Consider the following 23,679-nt stretch of genomic DNA (forward strand, 5'->3'; position numbering starts at 1 on the left):
ATTATAATAAATGAATAATGATGATGAACAATAGGGGCTGTTCCATTCAGTGGTGTGGGAAAAACAGCAAGACATCTAATTACAAAACAAACGGAATCACATTTCATCAATAATAAAATATTATTGCCATTTTCGTCCATTATAGCAAAGCTCAAGTAAACTGGTCGATTTGAAGTGAAACAATTGACGACACCCGTCAATTGTTTCGAATTCGGACAGACCAAAAGGAGCACAGACGTCACAGGAATGTTTGGCAGAATAGTTTCCAAACAAATTAAATGACATTTATCTCACACGTTTCTATTTCTGGTTATATACTCGATGTTTTTAGCAGAATACCAAACGTACAAAATCCTACCATTGACACTCTACCGACACACAACTGAGATGACTTAAAGTTAGCAAACTTGGGACCCTGGACTTTTTGTAAGACGTCCCGTAATATTTAGTAGTAGAAGTTACTACTAAATATCACGGGACGTTGGACCTTGGTCTTATAAATCTGTTTCGTCAATTTTTGATCCGTTCTCTCTATATTTCTTAACTACCTAAGTTTTCTCGTCTCTATCTTTGTCACTAGATCTTCCACGCCGCAAAATAGCTCCTTTACACGTACAGTAACCTCCCATAGGATACATAGGGGGCACTATAAGTTTCCGGAACTGGCCACTTACATAAACAATACTTAAAAAGTAATTAGAACATTTGAAAATGGTACTGGTTTTTACACTGTGGAGTCATTTTAGAAATTGGTTCTCTGCATCACCATGCATTTAACTCGTGAAAATTTTCGTAGTATAATTTTCTACGAGTTTAAGTGTAATTTAACAGCTCAGTGGAGCTTCGCTCGGCTTCAAACTGTTTTTGGCGATGAAGCACCATGCAAGACGACTATTTACAGCTGGTTTGCAGAATTCAAACGCAGTCGTGTGAATCTCAGTGACTCACTGACAAACTGTAAACAACAAAAACATCGATGCTGTGCGCCGTATGATCAAAACAGACAGGCATGTGACATATCACGAAATTAGATCTTCAGGCATAGGCATGAGTCAAATACAATCAATACTACACAAATATTTGGGTGTGAAAAAGCTGTGCTGTCGATGGATCCCGCACAATTTGACTGAGGCTTAAAAAACGGAACGGAACGCGGTCTTGTGAATTTCAGTGACGAATTTCGTGATGGTCATTAACACAAACAAAGTTGCGTGCGTGCAAAATGCCTCTAAGCGGATGATTGCGTCTTTTTTAATAAAACTGGACACGTGGCTACTGTTGCTTTGGAGAATCGTTGTACCGTGAATAGTGATTAGTACACGACCATTTGTTTGCCGGAAGTTATTGACAAACTACGTAAAAATAACCGTAAATCGTATCGTCTTGCACCACGATGCACAATGCCAGTTCTCACTCGGCAAACAGACAAATGAATTTTTGAAGGTGAACAACGTTGACCTTATGAGCCTTCCCGCGTACAGTCCCGACCTGGCACATTATTTCCAAAAATTAAGAACTAGTTACGCGGTCAACGATTTTCATCACCTGAAGAGACTGTCGAAGAGTATGAAAAATATGTTTCAGAGACTAACACGGAGGACACTGTCAAAATTGGTTCATTCGTATGATAAAGAAAAAAAAGTATAATAAATTTTCAAAAAGATTCTGTTAAAGGACCCTTCTCTGGAAGTGCGATATTCATAGTTATTTTAACGTTCCCTTTGTTGTTCTCACAGTGGTGTTTATAGTGGTATTTACCATAGATCTACACATTCCTTTGCCATCAATTTATGGAACTTTGGTTGAAATATACTATTGATTTGAAATCTGTCGTCCACTAATTAAAACGCTGTTAAGTGACAAGTGAACGATATTTGTTATATCCGTTTTAAAAGCAAACGGTAGAGTTCAAAATTTAAAAACATTTCAAGTTAGTTAAATCTTCCGACATATCGCAACATACCCTAATGGTACATAGCTAAAAAATTATCAAACAATTTCAATATTCGAAAACTGCGTTATGATTTTTTATATCTTAAAAAAATATTTTTCTCACATAGCCATATTTAGTTAACGGATGGCAGAAATATAGTGTTCCCATTTTTTTCTTTAAATATAGAGAGTTCCGTAAATTGTTACGTTTCCTTACGTACCTACGTACGTAAATATCAAGTTTTCGTTGTCCTGAGAACAGGTTTAACAAATTTAAAATATTCTATGTGAACATTTGATAATTAATTACATAAATAATTAATCTTAACCAGACTAGATTCAATTACACAATTAAGCAATAATTTACCTTATATACGTTATAGTATGATATTATGGCGTCGCAGCACGTGTAGAGGTCGTTCAGTATCTCCACAACCTGCGAAATAAACACAGAAACAATTAAGAAGTGCCTTGATTATCAATAAAAGACCGAAACGCAGTAATGCTCACATTTATTTCTTTTTTATTTAAACTTTATTGCACACTAAGTAGTACAAATGGCAGACTTAATGCCATTAGGCGTTCTCTACCAATCAACCTGAGACCTGAATTCAGATTAAATAATAGGGGTGCATAACATGACAAATAAAAATTTATAAATAACTAAGATACATTATTTACACACAATATAAAATATACATACGATATATAACATCTCTAATACATAACTATATCCACTTCACATTATTCTGACATTTATACATATGTCGGAATAATGCTAATACCAACGAAACGCCGGTACATGGCACCCTTCGGTCAAAAGTCCTCCTTTATGTACTCTCACGACAAGTTATTTAAAATTCACATTGTGGCGGGACTCCAACTGTTCGACCCTTAGAGCAGCATTGATTTTCACCCGTACGTATGTACTACATCATATCCGCCGACTTTGTGGAGTAATAAAGTCGTGTCACGTATAGCTACGTCGTTGGTAGCGGTCGACGCAGTAAATGATTAGGGCCAGTCGGGACAGTGATAATAATAGTCTTTACAGCACATTACTGCGTTCCGGTTTTGAGGAGTGGATAACTTTATGTCTCAGGGAGACGATCTACCACCGTTAAAATGAAAACTGAGTCGACTTATGACTGTATTTCCTGACATTGATGGCGTCAATAGAGTGGCCGACATCAAAACTGCTACAGAAATTGTAAGAAGATTTCTTAAAAATTTGTCCACTTCCTGAAGCGAATATCACTAGTTTGGCTTTCAACGGCCGGCAGAAAGTTCATGCACGAAAACTTCCTTCATTAAAAAATAGCGCCTAAATTTTGTAACGAGAAATTATTTCAATTATATCTTATTTTGCTGTACTCAAATTATAAGGCGTTCTCTTCTTCCTTAATATATTATAAGCAGTGAGCATCGATTTTTATTATCTCCTGTATTATGTCCCGTACATAAACATTCTTTTCAAATTTATTTGAGCGGTATACACTCTTTTGCTTTTTTTTGTTATTTCTAACTAAGATCTGATGACCAGAAGTACAGGTTGTTACCTGTACGTAGTTTAAACAACCCTGTAAAACTTTGTTACATATAATATATAACACATTTTTTAATTTTTTTTTAAACCCAATTATTTATACAAATTATGTATACAAATAGAAAAAATTGTAAATATCGAGTTCTTAGGTTTTCGCGATTGTTACACATAGGAAATGAAACTATTTTTCCGGATTTAAATCGCGTATATTTGTTTTTGTTTGAAAAAACAAATATACGCGATTTAAATCCGGAAAAACAGTTTCATTTAATAAAAATTTAAAAGATTAAAGAAAAAATATACATACCTGCATTGGTGTATTGGTAGCAGCCATTCTGGTAAAGCCGACAATATCGCTAAAGTAGACTGTAACGCAGTCGAAACTTTCAGCCTGGACTCTTTCCCCTCGTTTCAGAGCTTCTGCTACCGTTCTGTATACAAAACATTACAAATTTAAACGTTGAACATTTGTTAAAACCGACAGCAATTTAATGCGAAACCTTTAACTTAAATAATCTCAGTGCAGAGTACTAAAAAATCGACCTCAAAAGTACGTGGAATTACGTCTATTTGCTAAGTTTTATTGAAATATCCCCTAGTTCGTCACTATACAGGACTTGACACTGGACATAATAAAAATCGGTTCTCACTACTCAAAATATATTGAGAGAAAAACGCCTTGAATTGGAGAAGTAGCAAAATCAACGATTAAAATAATTGCTCCTAAATTAAAGTTAGGCCTATTTATAAAAATGAGTCTTCATGCGTGAACAGCTACCCTTAGAGGTAGATGATTTTCTTCAAACTAAAATGGGTCCACTATGGAAGTACCCCCTTTCCAACAACAAAAGAATCATGAAAATCGGTTCACAAATACCGGAGTTATCGCGTAACATACATACAAAAAAAAGAACATACAGTCGAATTGAGAACCTCCTCCTTTTTTGAAGTCGGTTAATTAACGATCTACGTATATGGAAGCGGCAACAATGGAAATATTAGGTACGTACTATAATAAGACAAGTATGATAACTTTGGACAAAAGCAGCAGCGCGACTTGTATGTGTGCACGCCCACCACGCGCCGTGTACCGATAGTATCGCGGTGCACTCAACAAATCAAAGCGGTGCGGTAGCACGGTGTTCAAAAAACGACATTAAATAGTAGACGTGTTTATTGTTGTGTTTGTGGTAGTTTAAACAAGAGTGCCTTTAATTCATAAGTGTTAGGCTTATATCATTTCTATTTAATAATCATACTCCATAATCAAGGTCGCAAGTCCGATTGCTAGTTATTTCAATATAGCACGAGAATGTTGTGATAAACACCTTTTTTTTAATTATGTTTACAACCTGCAAGTACAACTAAAATAATAATGTGACAACCCTACGCTCCGGTAGTATTTATTCGCCGAACACATTCGATTCATACAGAATGATCCGATTTTTATGAAGATCGATTCAATTCTATGCGATGTTTTAGCGAATCTGTTCAAAATTAAAGCGATCTAATCGTCTGCAAAGTATTCATCATTTAAAGAAAATCTTATCTTATTAATGATGATTGTGAATGATGATAATGATTTCGTCAAATACATAAATGGAAAATAATGAGGAAGACAATGCTTTGGACATTAAGTTATATGAGATTACTATTGAAAAGTTTAGTTAGATGTAAAGGATTGGCAGCTGCGAATAGAAAAAAAATGCACTTGTTATTATGGCATATATATGATTTAATATATAATAAAGGTGTTTTATTTATTACAAATTTAAAAAAGGATTTTTAAGACATCGATTTAAGAGCATACGATCCGATCCGAGAATCGATTCAGAGGCATATGATCCATTACGATTCAAAAAATCGTGCATCCCTAGAACAGGCGGGAGTTGCTCTACTTGTTCTTACACATAGCATAGTATAATACTAATACATTCATGAAAACTTTTGTTATATAGCATAATAATATTATTATCAAACTAGGAAGCTTTTTAAGCTTTTTTGTACATTTTATATTCGTACATCCAATTAAGTATAGAAATTTGTCGAAATTTATTTGAGTTTTCTGATAACGTAAGAGTGAAGATGGATACGACAAGCTGAGGACCGGGCGAAATGGCGTACATTGATCTATGTCCAGCAGTGGACTGGCTGACGATGATGATAATCAAGAGTGACAACTACTTACCTTGGCAGCATTCGATTAAGCAAATCATCAGTGCGTCGTTTCTCCTGCAACAGCTGTTCAGTTCTGGCAGCCACCAGGTTCTCCAAATTGGCCGCGTACTTCTCCATCATCGCTAGCATGTTGTCGAATATATTCGTTTTCCTGTCCACAAAAGTAGTTTGGTGTTATTATTGGTAGTTACAAAGATCCAATGGACACTATGAAGATTTCTTCGAAATTTTTCTTTCGTCACCCTAAAAAAATATTATTTGAATATCATGGTAACAAAAACATCGTGATCTTCAATAAAATAAGTATCTATTTTCAAGTTAAGTCCATTTTAATATCAAAGCATTCAAAAGTAACTAAATAATTCCAAAGAAAACAAAAACGCAAACAAAACTAAAACTAAATTAAATTAAAACACAGTTTATTTGCAAAAACATACACAAATTACAAAGATTTTTATGTGGTGCCAGCTGCGGTAACAAAAGGGTCACTAAATCAGTGATTATTTGATTTTCAGTTAGGACATTGAGACCACGGGACACAAAATGTACATAAAAGTCCATACAACCTCAAATGGCTTTGATTAATCCCGCATAACAATGGAAGTGTTGAATCAATAATTAAAAAAAATATATATAGTAAAATTGAGGATATATACCGTATACACCGTATACACTAATTAATATACGGTGAAAACACGGTTCCTAAAAATTTTCACGATAGAAAAAGAAACACAAACGTAAGTTTCGAGTTTTCTCAAAATTTTACAAGAAAATTGCAATTTTCAAATTAAAGTACTTTACATATACCAATGACTTTTTTTATATCAACTGAACTAAATAGAAAACATTAATTTCGTTTGTAAAAAAATATGAGGTAGTATCGACCCGTAAGTGATAAAATTGATAAATCAAGTAACTGTAAAAGACGCTAGAGATACATGTGAAGCGCGAACTAGTAAGCTGAAGGTAGGTTAACATAAAGAAGACTACTTACATTCCAGCGTGCATGTCCTTCAGTCGTAACCGCACAAGTCGCAAGTCGGGACGACGATCGGGTCGCTCGCTCCAACATGCGTTGAGCACAGCGAGCACCGATGGCCGAGCAGCCAATCCGAAGAGAGGAGGACGAAATAGCACCCCGCCGATTGGCTGGCGAACTCGGCCTATTATTTCTGTAACGAATTTTCTATTTCAAAATCTCTTACTTAATTAAATTTAACCTCCTATAGCAAAATGTATGTGTCCATAAGTCACAGGGTATCTAAAAAGATACGTTTTTCATACAAACCTGAGAGCATACTTCCTTGGGGCTAAAGGACTTGCAGAGGCAGGGAAATAAGGTGTTGCTGGACGTAGAATATGATATGGAGTATGAGTTACATATTACTTGTATTAAAACGCGTCAAGCAATCTCCGTTCTCGCCGAGACATATATAGTGTTTTTCTCAAACAATGTGAGGAAATAATAAAATACTAAACAGAGGAAGTTGTATACTTAATACAAAAAGTAAAAAAAAAAACTATTTAAAATATTATAAGTAATGTTCAACATGTTAGGACAATTACTAAAAGTTATTTACCGCCGTACAGGTAAGTATTTTTAATTATTGTAATTACGAACACGGCAGTTGGCTGCATGAGTTTTTATTTTGCCTATTTACATAGTCCATTGCTAGCCAATTACTAGTAGATAGATTGAAAAATGTAAAACAGCAAACAGTGATGGATTTTCATACTTTTGAAAGTAATGCAAACATTTCTGAACATGATTAAGAAAACTATATTTACTTAGTACATTTTAATGTTGGTACATTGGGCGTTTAGGACTTTTCCTATTGTATTCTGCTTTGTGATAAAAAGTTAACATAATCTCAGTACAGAGTACTAAAAAAACCGACCTCAAAAGTACGTGGAATTACGTCTATTGGCTAAGTTATATTGAAATATCCCTAGTTCGCCACTATACAGGACTTGATACTGGAGATAATAAAAATTGGTTCTCACTACTCAAAGTATATTGAGAGAAAAACGCCTTGAATTGGAGAAATAGCAAAATCAACCATTAAAATAATTGCTCCTAAATTAAAGTTAGGCGCTATTTATAAAAATGAGTCTTCATGCGTGGACAGACACCCTTAGAGGTGGATGATTTTCTTCAAAATAAAATGGGATCACTATGGAAGTACCCCCTTTCCAACAAAAAAAGAATCATGAAAATCGGTTCACAAATACCGGAGTTATCGCGTAACATACATACAAAAAAAAGAACATACAGTCGAATTGAGAACCTCCTCCTTTTTTGAAGTCGGTTAAAAAGAGAGGTCTTGACGACACGATAAAAATTGACAACTGAAATGACAATAGACATCGATTTAATATATACTATGAATAAATTTTCATGTCTGCAGGCAATTATTTTTTCAGTTTTAATCTTGGTAAACAATATGACCTCAAATATTAATGAGGTCGTCCGAACGAATGATTTTGCAATATTCATAAATTATATGAGAAATATTTGATATTCCATGCATTAGCAGTACCACGAATGATAGCACTAGCTATAAATTAATATGAGCTTTAATTCTACATCATTTTCATTATTGCAAAAGGCGGTGCATGAAAGGAGCCTGCCCGCACGACGTACCATTCCACGTCTACGTCCAACGCACACAGGCACAGATTACTTAAGAGTTACTACGTAACAGATACATCAGTCTCATACAAAATCGAAAATACCTACGCTATAATAGCCTACTAAATCTGACTAACGACACCAGGCACTCACTACGAGCAAAAAGGAACCTTAGCACGCGCTCGGAGGTGCAAATAATGTTGCCCGCCGAGTGCAGTCGTGCGGAGCCGAATACTCATTAATGAAATACTTGTATGAGTGCTTGTGCCGCCGTCGGTACACTCAGCGGTAGACAGTTATCGCGTAGCCTTGAGGGAGTGACAGAACCGTCACCCGGGGCAACAATCGATGACTATATACCTTACGCGGATTGGCAAATTCTTTCACCATGATGTCAAACACGTGTACGACATCGATACGGTAGAAGAAGAAAATTATTGCCAAATTTCAAATAATTGTCAAGTTCTAGTTCCCGGGTTGATTTGAGTAGAATCGATAACAGTAAAATGGCAACACGAGTGGCAGTGCTCAATAACTCGAGCCACTATATTCATTGCCTTGTACATTTTATTTGTGTATGTTTTGTAAGATGTCCTAAATAAACAGATAAACAATTTTTCATGACTTAATTCATGGGACTTTTGAAAAATAAATAATTAGATCGCTCGGGGACGTTTGAAAGACACTTGCACACAACATTACTACCAGATACAGGTCTAAAAAATGTCAGATGGTACAACGAAAACTTAAAAGTTTGTTTCTGGTACATTTATTATCTTTTGTAAAGGGCCATGGAACAAATATTGTTGTTTATGATGTTAGTAATGCACTTCTGCGTGGTTGTTAGTACTTTAAAAATAACCCTGTATACGATTGTAGTTTATTAGTTAATAATTAATCTGGCGTTTTATTAAAGAGTATGGTTCAGCCGTTTCTGCTGTAGACCAATTTGTCAAAACAACTAGGCTATAATGGTACTAATTCCCGGTTCGACTCCCGGGCCCGGAGGAATATTTGAATAGCCTACATTTATTTCTCTCGTGAGTTTGGGTGAAATTTCTTTTTGCTTGTGTCCATGCCACACGCGTAACGGGGTTTCTCTAAAGCGTCATGATGAGTGCGTGTGTTATTTATTATTTATTTATTTATTACTTCAGAAAGTTTTACGGGCGCGAGTACAACAACTCACGCAAGTTTTATAAATAAAATAATAATGGAACGCAAACGGGAAAAACAAACATTAATTTTGATTACTCCCACTAACCTGTATTTGTCAAACTAGTATCACCCCATGGTCCGTTCCTTCCCAGGATCTCATACAGGATGATGCCGAAAGAGTACACGTCTCCCTTCTGTGAGCCGCGCGCGGGGTGGTTGGGATCGCGCAGGAGTTCAGGCGCGCGCCACAGCATGCGCCGTTCCACGCGCAGCGCATCTTCAGCGTCAGCGCAACCACCTGGAAGAATACTTTTTGTTATATCTAAATATAGTAGTTTACGTGACTGTCACATAATGAATGACATTAAAACACGAGTGCGGGATTATGTAGTATTTTCATAAAAACATCTCACGAGTGTAGATCTACACACATATCATAAACCTTAGAATAATAACGCACAGAAACATAGCCCGCATGCGCTAAGTGAGGCAAATTGAAGCGCTCCCAAAGGGCCTACACGAGCGGGCGGGCCTTCAGTGCTCAAGGTCAACTTGCACCGCGAACAGCTCCAGAATTTTAGCTAAAAATGACGAAATGTGCGGTAAATGAGTGTAAAAATACGTCAGACAAACATAAAATAGATACTAACATCACATTCCACAAGGAAGTAACGCGTTTCAACTTGTATAAAACCGAAAATTAACCTACTACTAAAACTAGCCTACATGAATTTGATTTTTGCCTCACTTGTGACAGTTCGTTTGATATTTATTTATTTTATTTGAAGGAGAACCAACGGCTGTTATACAAAATAAAAAAAACTTAAATAAAATTAGAAAGCCAATTATCTTATCTATTATAATATGAAACTATCATTCTATGCGTTATTATTCTAAGTCATAAACCCTCTATATTATGTTTACAAACCGCAAATTACGACCAGCATAAAGATAAACTGTTTTGTTACAACAAATTTCTTATCTGTGAAAATGTTATCATTGCTTCGTAATAACATCGAATTCGATGTTATTATTACATTTAAATTTCGAACATCTCTGAAAAACGAAACAATTTGATTGGACCTCAATTCTACTATCAGTCGAGATGAAGTTTTATTCAAAATGAAATGTCAATAGCAAACAATTTTGACAATTTCACACGTTACTTGATATCGAACGATATGATAGTTGGGGCTGATTCTAATTTGTCTGTGAATTAAAAATAAAACCTACGTTTGTGTGACATGCGTGAGAAAAGTTTTTGTTTGCCGCCATTTCGCCAGACGTAACATGCGGTTCCTGGACAGATCACAGAGAGCTTATAATATGTGTGTAGATAAAGCAGTGTATGTAACTGTACATAATTAGGCATTAAAACACTCGTGTGATGTTTTTATAAATCCACACTCGTATTGTCACGCCTTTCATTATGTAACAGTGACATTAACTACTATAGCATATAAGTAAGTCAATGCATATAAGGGTTATTTTTAAAACATTAACAACCTTCCAGGACTATATTACTAACAGTCATAAACGACAACTTTTGTTCCATGACTTTCAATAATTCCTCAGATTTTACTTTCATACAAAAATAAACAGAATTCCATTGATCGCTCTTTACGGTAATAACTCTGTGCAGGACGGAGGTCGCGAAGGATGCTTGCACGCATGAACTTATTGTATCAAATACCGATTTGACAAAAAATTGCCAGATACTACAACAAAAACTTAAATTTTATATTTTGGTAAATTTATCATGTTTTATAAAAAGTTACGGACCAAAAGTGGTTATTTGTGGTGTTATGTTTAAAAATAACCCTGTATATAATCCCACGGCTTGGACCGTAGTTCCCACATAGGCCCAATAGTACTATTGGGAATTTCATACACGTCTTTTAATTGTTTTACAGGTTGTGGTCGTAAAGCTCCTTGTGAAAGAGTTCGCCCAGGGCCACTGCCACTGTCTCCCTATTTTTGCAGCAACGCAATTTAAGCAGTAACGTCTCAGATTATTTAATAGTTACTACATAACAGATACATCACTGTCATACAAAACCAAAAATATCTACGCCATAATAGCCTACTAAATCTGACTAATGACACTAGGCGCTCACTACGAGGAAAAAGGAACCTAAGCACGCACTCAGAGAGGTGAAAATAACGATGCCCGCCGTGTGCAGTCGTGCGGAGCCGAATACTCATTAATGACAAACTTATATGAGTGCTTGTGCCGAAGTCGGTACACTCAACGATAGGCATTGAGCGAGTGACGGAACCCTGGTAATAGGCGTAGTGGCAATGCTCCTCAGATCATCGTGATTTAAACTATGTAGCAATACATCTTAAGTAGCAGTAGAACTCCTTGTGAAAGAGTTCGTCCAGGGAAGTACTGTCACCTGACTTATTTCTACCCCTAAGCGGTAACGTGTACAAGCGACATCTTATGTGAGTCCTAGTTTTCTAGATTTGTATAGTCTAGGGTTCGGAACGAGTACGAATCGGATGCGGTGCGCAATCGCTCTGAGAGACCCCCCACACTAGCGTCTTGCCAACACACGCACAGCGAGCGGCCACAGCGTCGTCACGGCACGTCGCCGTCGGCGCAGCGTGTACCCGACGTTCGGCACTATTCCGCAGGCGCCCAGTGCTGGCGTTGCGTCATATATTGCAAATTGCATCATAATTAAATTCCAAAGCACTGTGTGGTTGCGTCGCTGCTGCGCGGACGCCGTGTCGACGTTCTGTGTGTGTTGTCAAGATGCTGTGCGTGCTTTGTTGTCAAGATGACGCTTAAAAGACGCTAGTGGGGGGTCTCTTAAGGTGAGATCCAGTCTAATTCCCGTTCCACGTGTACGAACGAAAAAATAACCTGAAACGAAGTGGGATGTGAAACGTTAGCCTTAATGGAATTATGTTTATGAAAACTTAAGGAAACCAGTCCTCGATTTACCAAATAGGAAAAGCTCTGCTAGAAATAATCCAAGATTCGTGTTTAAACAATCGATATGTGTTATAAATAAATAATTATTTGTGCGTAGGCAACGTATGAAGCGCTGAATGACACTATATAACGTAGTTATTGTTGCACAAATATAATAATAATATTTTTATTATGAAACACTTTAGATGCTAAAGTGTGGTAAGGTACTCTGAGTCTCTAACATTTGTGAACCGATTTTAACGAATCTTTTTTTGTTGGAAAGGGGAATATTTTCATCCAAAAATATTCCACCACTAAGGATGCCAAATCAGGGGAGGAATCCGATTTATTGGCTTTCACCCAATTCCCGTTAACTGATTTCAATAAAACTTGACAAATAAATATGTAATTGCTCAAACTTTTGTGGACTGTTGTTTTTTATAGAAAAGTTATAATTATCATATTATGAAAGTTAAGTGATAGGTATAACATTAATAAGAGATACCGTTTACGCGGTTTAAATCTTATTGTACAACTATGTACTTTATTTACTTCGTACTTTTTGCAGCAGTAGAGCTCCTTGCGTTAGAGTTCGTCCAGGGGTAGTACTACCACCTTACCTATTTCTGCCGCCAAACCGTAGTGTCAGGACTACTACGTTCCAATTTTGAAGGGTAGGCGATGCCTTGGCACAAATCTCCTCAGCCAATTTGGGGCTTTTTCCAACAGGGCCCCAATGCAATTGGAATTTTCACACGCATCTTTTAATCCTTGCGGCGGTTTAGGGCCACAATTAAAAGGTACCACTTTTAAAATATACCATTTCTTGAATTGACCACTTCTAGAAATGACCATTTTATTTTTTAATTGTTTTACAGGTTGTAGTTATAAAGCTCGTTGTGAAAGAGTTCGTTCAGGGCTTCTGCCACTGTCATCTTACTTATTTTTGCCACCAAGCAGTAATACGAGCACTACTGCGTTCCGGTTGTATAAAGTAAGGGTGCTGGTGAAATTATAGGCACTTAGTAACTTATATCGCAAAGTGACGGGCGCAGTGACAGTGACCCTGAAATCTTTGTCTTTTAAAGCTCTGAGTGGCACCGCAAATGTTATGGACAGGTGTGTCGCTTACAATCAGACGCACGACTTGGTCGTTCCGTCACTTGGTTTCATAAAAAATATTGGATTCAGTTTGTAACGCGTGTCAAGAGGCTTGTAGGTGACTCGGATTTAGTTGAAACTGCAAAGTCTTGAATACTGCTATAAAGTTACATGCTTGCCGCTATTCTACAGGATATCACGAAGAGTGTGGGATGGAGTACGCGATGCAATTCCGTCTTCACCTTTCCATCATCGGGGGACTAGACGTAGGCTGGGGTTCTACCTTTATATTGTGGATATTTCAAAGATTCGCACGCTTCCACATTTATATGGTTAACGGCTATGGAGTGGAATTTCTTACATGCAGACATATTCCCTGAACGCTATAACTTAGGCCTTTTCCAGGCGAGAGTGAATAAGTATTATTAATATGTGCAATTGTGCATACTCCATCGTCGACCTTATCGTCAATTTCTATCAGATTACTGAAATGCGCACTTATTCTAATATAGAAAAAAAATATTGCCGCCATATTGAGATAAAAAATATACAACCATATTGCGTTCACGTAAATACAATATCGTTCTCTTCTTCAAGAAATCTACCATATCATTTTGAAAAAATAATTTCGCAACACTTCTTATTTATTTGATCAAATACGTAAAGGTAATATGGAATTACATTTCCTTGTGGAGAGATTTTATTTATCATTCTTGAAAAGTACAAAACAGGTACCTCTACGTATTCTGAGAATGAAATTATATTTGTCGATACAAACCTCGTTTCAGAAAAATAAAATTCAGGTTACATTTATAAATTCTACTAACAATCTGAAAGTAATTTTATTTATCATAAGTTTTTTATGGTTGAAAAGCGAAGTAATATCCATACTTATTGTGTATATATATTATATTTCTTGTACCAGTAGAGTTCCTTGTGAAAAAGTTCGTCTATGGAATGCCACCTTACCTATTTCTGCTAACAAGCAGTAATGTCCGCATTACTGTGTTCCGGTTTCGAAGGGCAAGGTTGCTAGTGAACGTGAAAGTTACTGGTACATGGGACTTGTCAACTTATGTTTCAGGGTGACGGGCGCAGTGGCAGTGCCCCTTAGATCTTTGCGATTTAAAGCTCTGAGTGGCACTGCAACTGTTATGGACAGGCGTGTCGCTTACCATTAGGATCACGACTTTTTTTCCTTAACTTGGTATTATAATAATCTCAGTACAGAGTACTAAAAACCGATCTGAAAAGTACGTAGAATTACATTTATTTGCCAAGTTTTATTGAAATATCCCCTAGTTCGCCATTATACCTACAGGACTTGACACAGGAGATAATAAAAATCGGTTCTCATTACTCAAAGTATATTGAGAGAGAAAAATGCCCTGAATTCGAGAATAACAAAACCAACCATTTAAATAATTGCTCCTTAAGTAAAATTTAGGCGCTATTTATAAAAATAAATGTTTATGCGTGATCAGCCACCCTTAGAGGTGGATGATTTTCTTCAAAATGAAGTGGGACCATTGGAAAAACATTTGTTTTGACATTTGAAGTACTTCTCTTTGACAATCGTATCATGTGCCTCATGTACTGCAAAATGGACACGATTGGCATTTAAGGTCATGTTACGTATTTTCGATTCCAGTATTTGACACAGACCAATGTAGTGCTATCTCTTTTGGCTTAAGACGGCATGCAAGAGTTAAACAAAGACAATAAAATCTTTACGTTTTCAACGTCGAACTGCGTCGTATGCATACAACGTCTGATTTCTATATGTCTACATAATATGTTCTTTAGTTTTCATAGTCTAAGCATGAGGTACATGATACGGTTGTCAAAGGGAAGTACATCAAATGTCAAAACAAATATTTTTCCAAGTCTTCTATTGAATTATTCGCAAGTATTGTAATAAAATGGACAAAAATATTGACAGTGAGAACAATGAAGTATTAATAAAAATTCGTCGCTGCAGCACTACGAGATGTGGCATTTAAAAAGCGAAGATCGACCGAATGTAACATTGTACAGGCACGTGTTATTTATCTGTCTATAAATCACTCAAAAGCCCAAATATCTCATGTAATTCGACATATTTAAGTAGTTTATTCATAAATCTTGCCAAATTTTGCTTTGGTTTCGTCAGATGGCCTATTGTTTGTATATTTTGATGATTGTCGTTAACGAGTATTTTGAGATAGTGTTGTTCTTGGAAGCGTACATATTATCGATATTCTGTTATTAAAATAATTCACTACCAGGCTTTTACTATTTTATTATTATTATTTTTACTATTTCAAGTTTACCTACATATCAAAGAAGAAAAAAGAATGGTTGGAAATCATACCACCGTATAATAGTGCCGAATATAAACATTAAATCAAAGACCATCTTCATTTATTCGCTTCATTTTGAAGAGTCAAATTTAAACATATCTTTGAATGTAACTAGATTACATGATAATGCAATTCCATCATTAGGTTTATTGGTGAATAGTTTTATATTTAACTTAGATTAAACACGACTCATTTACTAGACGTTCTCAGTTCCTGAATACAAAATTATCCACTCGTTTCCGATTTTTTCTCACTGGCAACTCGAACTACTAAAAATTCTTATTTTATAAAGCCAGCAATACAAAGACCATGTTGGTCTAACGTTGCCGGGAGAAGGCCATACAAGACCAACGTATAGACAGCCTATTTGCCTTGCCTTGCCTTGCCATCGTTCGAAGTCACTCGTCTAGCTGTCTGGGTGAAGGCGAGCGCTAACGTGTATAGAGCTCGTTTGACGTGGCTTATCACAACTCGCAGTCGCTCGTGACTACTTGTCTCACTTTGGAGAAGTGTCGATATTTCTGCACAAATCAAAGGTGCTCGGCCAATAGTAGTCCATTGACATTGTATAATCAGACATTTGCATGCTGTTTAATTTATGCTAAACATGTTTATACTAACACTGTCTCTTGTAACATCTCCTGTTATACCATGTTTTAAGCAAATAAACGTATGATAATAATATTATCATTGATAATATTACTACATTCATTTATTTCCAAAACTAAATGGAAGTATTAGAGATTCATTTAAATCAGTCACTGATATTAATTCCATACCAATGCATAAATGCAAAAAAACTTACACTATTTGGAATCTATTCAAAAAATCTCTATGAAAATAAGAATCTTGAGGTTGTAAATGTATAGGATTTATATTTTAAAGTTTTCTCTTTTTATATACTCTCAAATTACAAATTTTTTTTTTCTGTGCATAGTTCACTTTTCGTAATATTTGAGTATTTGTAAACGCAAAAGAAAAAAAAATTCCGGATATTCTCATAATAACCTAAAATATTCTCAAATGGAATATTAATCTATTTTAAATAAATGTTTGCATGTCGATAAAGACTTATCGATAGATTATGGTACGGCACTAAAGAAATCCGCTATTTGTTCGTTCAATTTTTGTATAATGTATAAGTATGCACGTTCATTCCGTAGTTAGGGCAGCTCCTTTCTTTTATTTTTTTCCATAATGGCACGTTCAATTAAGCGATTTGTCGTACATTACTTATTTATGTAACATAAATCCGTTGGTATAAATATACGAACGGATAAATAAAATAATTTAATAAACACAATTAGTTATCATTGTCAATTTAATGTCAATGTTATTATTGTTGACATTAAATTGACAATGATAACTAAATGTGTTTATTATATTATTTTAATTCGTCGAAGAACTAAAATAATTTCAATAATCACAAAATTGATGAGGTGTAAATTCAGAACGCATCCGAAGATAAACTTTTTCTTTTCATTAAAAAAGGTTTTATAGTTCAACTGTTTTTCTTTCGTCTACCATTTTCCTCGCTATAGTGAGGTGAAAAGTTGTATGTTTCTTTCTCAGAATCTTAGCCTCCTTCGCTTGCTCAGATTTCAATACAAGCCCTCACGGCAAATAACAACTTTGTCGCTATGCATAACAAATAACTATTTTTATCATGACCTATTACAGCCAGTATACTCCATAAGATTTAGCTTGGTAGCCTAACGGATTGACCTCTTAGGCAGAGGATCGTGGGATCGAATCTGAAGATGAGCTTTTCGGTGAAGCACAACATCGTGAAGAAACCTACACACTACTGCAAAGCAATTGAACGATGTGTGATGTATGAAGTTACCAATCCGCTTTGTGCTCGCGTGGGAACTATAGACCAAGCCCTCATTTTGAAAGGATACCTGTGCTCAGCAGTAGGACCATATATAGACAAACTATACAATAATTGGTTGGCAAAATTAAGACAACGTTAATTTGTAGTTGCTTCCATGTTACACCCCGTAGTAGGAATAGGGCTAGGATAAGGACTAGGACTAGGACTAGGACTAGGACTAGGACTAGGAGCAGGAGCAGGAGCAGGAGCAGGAGCAGGAGATTGAGCAAGAGCAGGAGCAGGAGCAGGAGCAGGAGCAGGAACAGGAACAGGAACAGGAACAGGAACAGGAACAGGAATAGGAATAGGAATAGGAATAAGAATAAGAATACTTTATTGCGTAAGCACCGAGACACATGATCTTAAAATTAAAATACAATATTATAAACTTTAAACTAAAATACTGTAACAAAAGTTAAAACAATTATAATGATTAAAAGAAAAAAAAATTAAAAATTAATAATGTAATAATAAATGCGTGTCGCGGCGCACGCAAACGGGATTTGCTCAGCTATTAGCTACAGGCTGATAGATTTTCAGCCTGCAGCACTGATTTTCAGCAAGCCCGATATGAGTGAAGCACGGACTCGACCACAAACAAAACAAATACATGCATAACATGTGCGTGAGACTTGGTATATACAAAAATATTTACACTAGATATATAAAACGAATACATAGATAAATAAAACAGCATAAGTGTAAACTAAATTAATTACCTAATTAATAGGTATATACATATGTTATATGAAGATGTAATTAATATTCTGTGCAGTAAGTAATAAATAATGTGTGAGAAATAAATAAACATTTCGAACCTGTCATGTTACTCAAAGACGTCTATCGTTCATCGTCTTTCATCTATTTACCGCTAGATTGTTACCGCTACTGGTACTTTGGTTTCTACTACTACTTATGAATACAGTATCTATAATATAGATTCGATACCAGTCCGTAAGTAATTCCTTGCCTACAGACTCGCACCTTGAACTCTAACATCTTGGACCTTTTCAAGGCGAGAGTGAATAGGCACTAAATAGGTGTGCATGCTCCTTCATCCGTGTTGGAGAAGTTGGAGACAACACAATCACAGGCACAAAAAACTCAACATCTTTTATACTGGCAACGTATTTGTGATAAAATTATACCGAGGCGTGATATTTCTATGCGAACGTACATTCTATGAGGTGAGGTGTGGGGGGCCGTCATGATCATTAATTACTAATTAGTATAACTAATCCATAAATTCCATAGAGTGAATACCGTAAATACATATGGTAAATACCGTAAATCTGCCGTCCGTTAACCAAAACGCGGGTAAGTGACAAAACAATTTTTTGAGATATCACATAAAACCATAAGCCAGTTTTAGAACATTGAAATTGTTTATTGATATTTCAGCTATGCATCGTCAGTGCCGACGTAATAATCATTCAATACGTGCAACCGACCGTACGGCAGAGACATTTGGTATCAGTCATCTTTTCTTATTTTTTTTTTATATCAAATGGCGGGACGAACAAGACTTGCACTTGATGGTAAGCGACACGCCTATCCATAACAGTTGCAGTGTCACTCAGAGCTTTAATTCACAAAGAGATCTAAGGGTTTTCACTGCCACTGCGCCCGTCTCACCGAGACATGAGATGACAAGTCCCCTGTAATTATATATACCCTTCAAAACCGTAACGCAGTAATGCGAGCATTAATGCAGTAATGCGAGCTTGACGGCAGAAATAGATATGGTGGCAGTACTTCCCTGGACGAACTCTTACATAAGGCGCTCTACTGCTTCTAAAAAACGTCGAATTATTGTGCGTGGATTCGACGTATAATCAGTATTAGTGACATTCGAAGTCACGCATCGCTAGATCACGGTTACAATAACGCAATTCGTTAAAATCCTTTACCACTATACTTACTTTTCAAATTATGTAATCCATAGTCTGTTATCTGCAGCACCCATCTGCTGTCCACCAAACAATTGCTCGACGTAAGGTTCCCGTGAGAGATCAGCGGAGAATCATGGAGATACGTTAGGCCCCTCAAAAGATCAGCTACAAGACTGGCCACGAACATATCGTCCAGATGAAGGTCACGGTCAGCTAGGACCCTGGCCAGGGAGCCTCGAGAGCAGTAGGCTGACACGATGCAGGCAGATCCACTTTCGACGCAAACTCCAACGAATGCTGTCAAATTTTCGTGACGCAGTTCTCTTATCTGGAAAAATAATTTTATTTTAAAAGCTGTCGGGTTACATTCCGACTCTGTAGGAAATGACAGAACGATCTCAGCATACAATTGATGGCAAGGGCAACAGGGAAAAGTGACATGAGGCCGGAGGTACCGTCAGGCTGTATTATTAACCACCACGTCAAGGTATTTTGGGCTTTCATGTTTACCGGTACATTTACGTTCTTTGTGACACTTGTCATAAAAACTTTAGTTTCTTACGTCCTTTGTTGTCACAACACGCGTTTAATTTTGTTGTTTCGCATTAACACAGCTTATACCAAAATTTTGATATCAAAAAACAATCTAAAAGCTTTTAAGAGAACAGGTATGCAAATACCTCAAATACTTGTATACCTATATTTAGTACAGGTATAAAAATACCAGAAAATAAGTACATAAATATTTGTCTGAAAAAAGTGTTTACGTCGTTTGATAAATGAAACGCAGGTATGGATATATACATATTTTTCTATGTGAAAGCAGAAATGTTATTCTATTTTGGTGGGAACCTGACAAAAGTTTATTTCTCTCCTTATCGCGGTTTAGAATTTCCTTTCAAGTTAGTCGTTAGCCAGTCTGGATAACATACGTAAAATATTTTATGAAATATATTTAATTTCGAACCTGAATCTATATCAAATTAGTAATAAACGTTACACTACCATAATACATTATATTATATTTTACTTTACTTATTTGGCTACCTAATTAGAGGGTACACATTTATACAGCAAATGACCAAGCAGTGGAATTTCCTGCCTGCAGACTTATTCCCCGAGCGCAATAACTTGGGCCTTTTCAAAGCGGCAGTGAATAGGCAGTATTTAGGTGTGCTACATCATAGACATCATCGTCACTTTCCATCAGGTGAGATGGAGGTGAAATGCGCAATATATTTTTATAACAAATACCACGTACAATGATTTGACACGTTTTATAAATGGACCATCAACACTCGCCGTTACCATGGCTAAGAGGTTGTAGGCGTTAGTGGGCACTCGTTACATCAAGGAGGTTTGTCGCCACGAATTATGTATGACCTGAAGTCTTAAACAAGTAGCAAACGCTCCCAATCTAATCCACATTATTTTTTTATAATATCAAGCGACGGGTCGAACAAGTCGTGCGCCTCAGAGCCACTCAGAGCTTTAAATCGCAAAGATCTGAGAGGCACTGCCACTGCCCCCGTCACCCTGATACATAAGTAGACAAGTCCCATATGCCTGTAACTTCACCAGCCCCCTTAGCCTTCAAAACCGGAACACAGTAATGCTCACATTACTGCTTGGCGGCAGAAATAGGTAAGGCAGTACTTCCCTGGACGAATTCTTTTCACAAGGACCTCCATTGCTACCAAAATCCTACATTCATTATGGGCAGCCCACATCTGTCGAAGCGAATGCATTTCAAAGTTATTTATGAAAATTTGCACAAACACAACACTTCACCAGATGATTAAACAATCGCCTTTTTGTTTCGTTTACTACAAGGCGTTGGCGTTCGCTTCGTAATCGTTCAATGGAATAGATAGTGAGCTTGTCAAATTTGCCACTTTCGCTACGCTTGTATGGTGGTTGTCGTACGAGTTAGATCGATAGATAGATAGATAAAAGCTTTATTCACCACCATGACATCAGATACATGATACAGGCATTCTCTTATATATAACAATAATGATATTCTTATCTACTAATATTACACTTGGAAGTCATGGCAGTGAAAAAGGCGCTGGCTCAGCATAAATGACGCGGCTGCCCGCGACGCTGGTATTCTGCCAGGACCCTATAGGATAGAGACGCCACTCGCAATCCTACAAAAATCTGATTTCATTTTTAAATTATTAATTTTCAATCTTCTTCTCCCAACCTCCACACATAATACACTATTTACAGTCCTGAAACGAGGTACAGAAGTTGAACGATCCGTTTGATGGAAGAGAAAGTGGTTAACATTGGTTACCATTCTATCATTCGTTATGCTAGATCTCGTGACGTACGCTTATGTCAATACCATACATTGTATTTCTATACTATTGACGCAGATGATTTTACACCGGCGAGGCTAAGCGAGACGAGGTCTTGAAATATTTGTAAAGAATCGAAATATTTCTTGATGTAATATGGAACCGTATTGCTGCCTACATAGGGTATAATTTACGGGACACGTTACTTCAGCCGCGTCTTTATCGCTAGATGGACTGAATTGCACTGAATCTTCATTATCCACAATCACAGTACGACCTCGCAGAAGATCGCGATGGCTCGCACAAGCTCGGCCGTGCAAGCCAATAAGTCGGCGAGATTCCATTCTCGTTTCGCCTCGTTTCGTCACACCTCATCGCCGGTGGAAAACTACCATCGCTAACAAAAAGTCACGTTGTCTAGGTCTGCTGCAAGTCATTCGCATACGCTTCTGCGGATATTGTTGATGCGCTACGGAAACGCGGCAACCCAAATAGCATTTTGGACGCGTTAATATATAGAATGTAGAACGCTATATGCTTTTTCAACGTATGTCATCCAATGATTGGCAATATACCCTGAGAAATCTGTTTTCATGTTTGCTGTAAACTTTTACGTTTAGGCTTCGCAACTACACTATAAGGTTTCTAATATTTACTTGTATAGCTTTATGAATGTATATTTTTTAATAGTAGCAGTAGAACTCCTTGTGAACGACTTCATCCAGGGAAGCACTAAGCCTTACCTGTTTCTGCTGCCAAGCAGTAATGTGAGCGTTACTGCGTTCTGGTTTGGAAGGGTAAGGGTGCTGGGGAAATTACTGGCACATGGGACTTGTCAAAGTCAAAGATCATTTATTTCATAGGTAAAATAAATTTACACTTGAAAACGTCACATTACATTAAGCTACTGCTCGTTCACTACGCTGACTTCCCTGAGAAGAACAGCAAGAAACTCTAGGGATAGCTTTTTTCAAATAAACTTAAATACACTTTCAATCAAATTTGTGTGGATTCTGGAGCCGTGTCGTCTTTCCATACATCTTTATCTAACACGTAGCCTTCACTTTTGTAATATGACTTTTCAATCAAAATATTTTTAATGTAGTTTTTAACTTAGGAAATGATAATCTTAATATATTCTCCGGAATGTTATTGTAAAAACGTATACAGTTCCCCATAAAAGAGTCATTTACCTTGGTTAAACGAAATCGTGGTACCATGAGTTTGGACTTAGCTCTGTGGTTAATATTATGGATATCTTCTTTCTTATTGAAATTATGTATATTTGTACGGGCCTACAAAATATTTCAGTAAATGTACTGTGATACCACAGTCATACCAGTCTCCTTAAACTTTTCTTCGAGAGAAATCCGAGAGCCTAGACGGAACGCAGAGCGAATCGCTCGTGTTTGCAATAGAAATATGGTTTGAATATCTGCCGCTTTACCCCCATGAGAATCCCGTAGGACATTTTACTATGGAAGTAACTAAACTAGTCTAGCAGGACTAACATCGGTAAGGTCACGTATTCTGAGGACTGCGTATGCAGCGGAGCTTAATCTGCTGGCCAGGGAAGATATATGTGGAAACCATTGAAGTTTACTATCTATGGCCACTCCCAAGAAGACTGCTTTGTTAAACAAGGTCTAACTTTTGTCCGTTTATTTCTATGCTTGGACTAGTCGATTTTACGTTAAGTAATTCAAATTTAACACTCATCAAATCAAATGCCTTTGAGAGGTCACAGAAAACACCTATAGCGTTCTGGGACCTTTCCCAAGCATCAAAGATGT

At 36.7% G+C, this 23,679-nt stretch overlaps 1 protein-coding gene across 1 annotated transcript in view; it reads right to left on the bottom strand.

The window, feature by feature from the left end:
- The window catches only part of LOC113240039 (guanylate cyclase 32E), a 193,353-nt gene that overhangs the window by 32,330 nt on the left and 137,344 nt on the right, over positions 1-23,679 (bottom strand). Inside the window, exons 16-21 of the mRNA XM_026477244.1 lie at positions 19,611-19,908; positions 9,553-9,744; positions 6,651-6,828; positions 5,667-5,807; positions 3,786-3,909; positions 2,300-2,368 (exon numbers count right to left, since the gene is read on the bottom strand). Coding sequence (XP_026333029.1) covers positions 2,300-2,368; positions 3,786-3,909; positions 5,667-5,807; positions 6,651-6,828; positions 9,553-9,744; positions 19,611-19,908 — 1,002 coding nt within the window. The remainder of the gene's footprint in view (positions 1-2,299; positions 2,369-3,785; positions 3,910-5,666; positions 5,808-6,650; positions 6,829-9,552; positions 9,745-19,610; positions 19,909-23,679) is intronic.

Source organism: Hyposmocoma kahamanoa, unplaced genomic scaffold (assembly GCF_003589595.1).
Source record: "Hyposmocoma kahamanoa isolate Upper Pololo Valley unplaced genomic scaffold, ASM358959v1 119, whole genome shotgun sequence".
NCBI lineage: Eukaryota > Metazoa > Arthropoda > Insecta > Lepidoptera > Cosmopterigidae > Hyposmocoma > Hyposmocoma kahamanoa.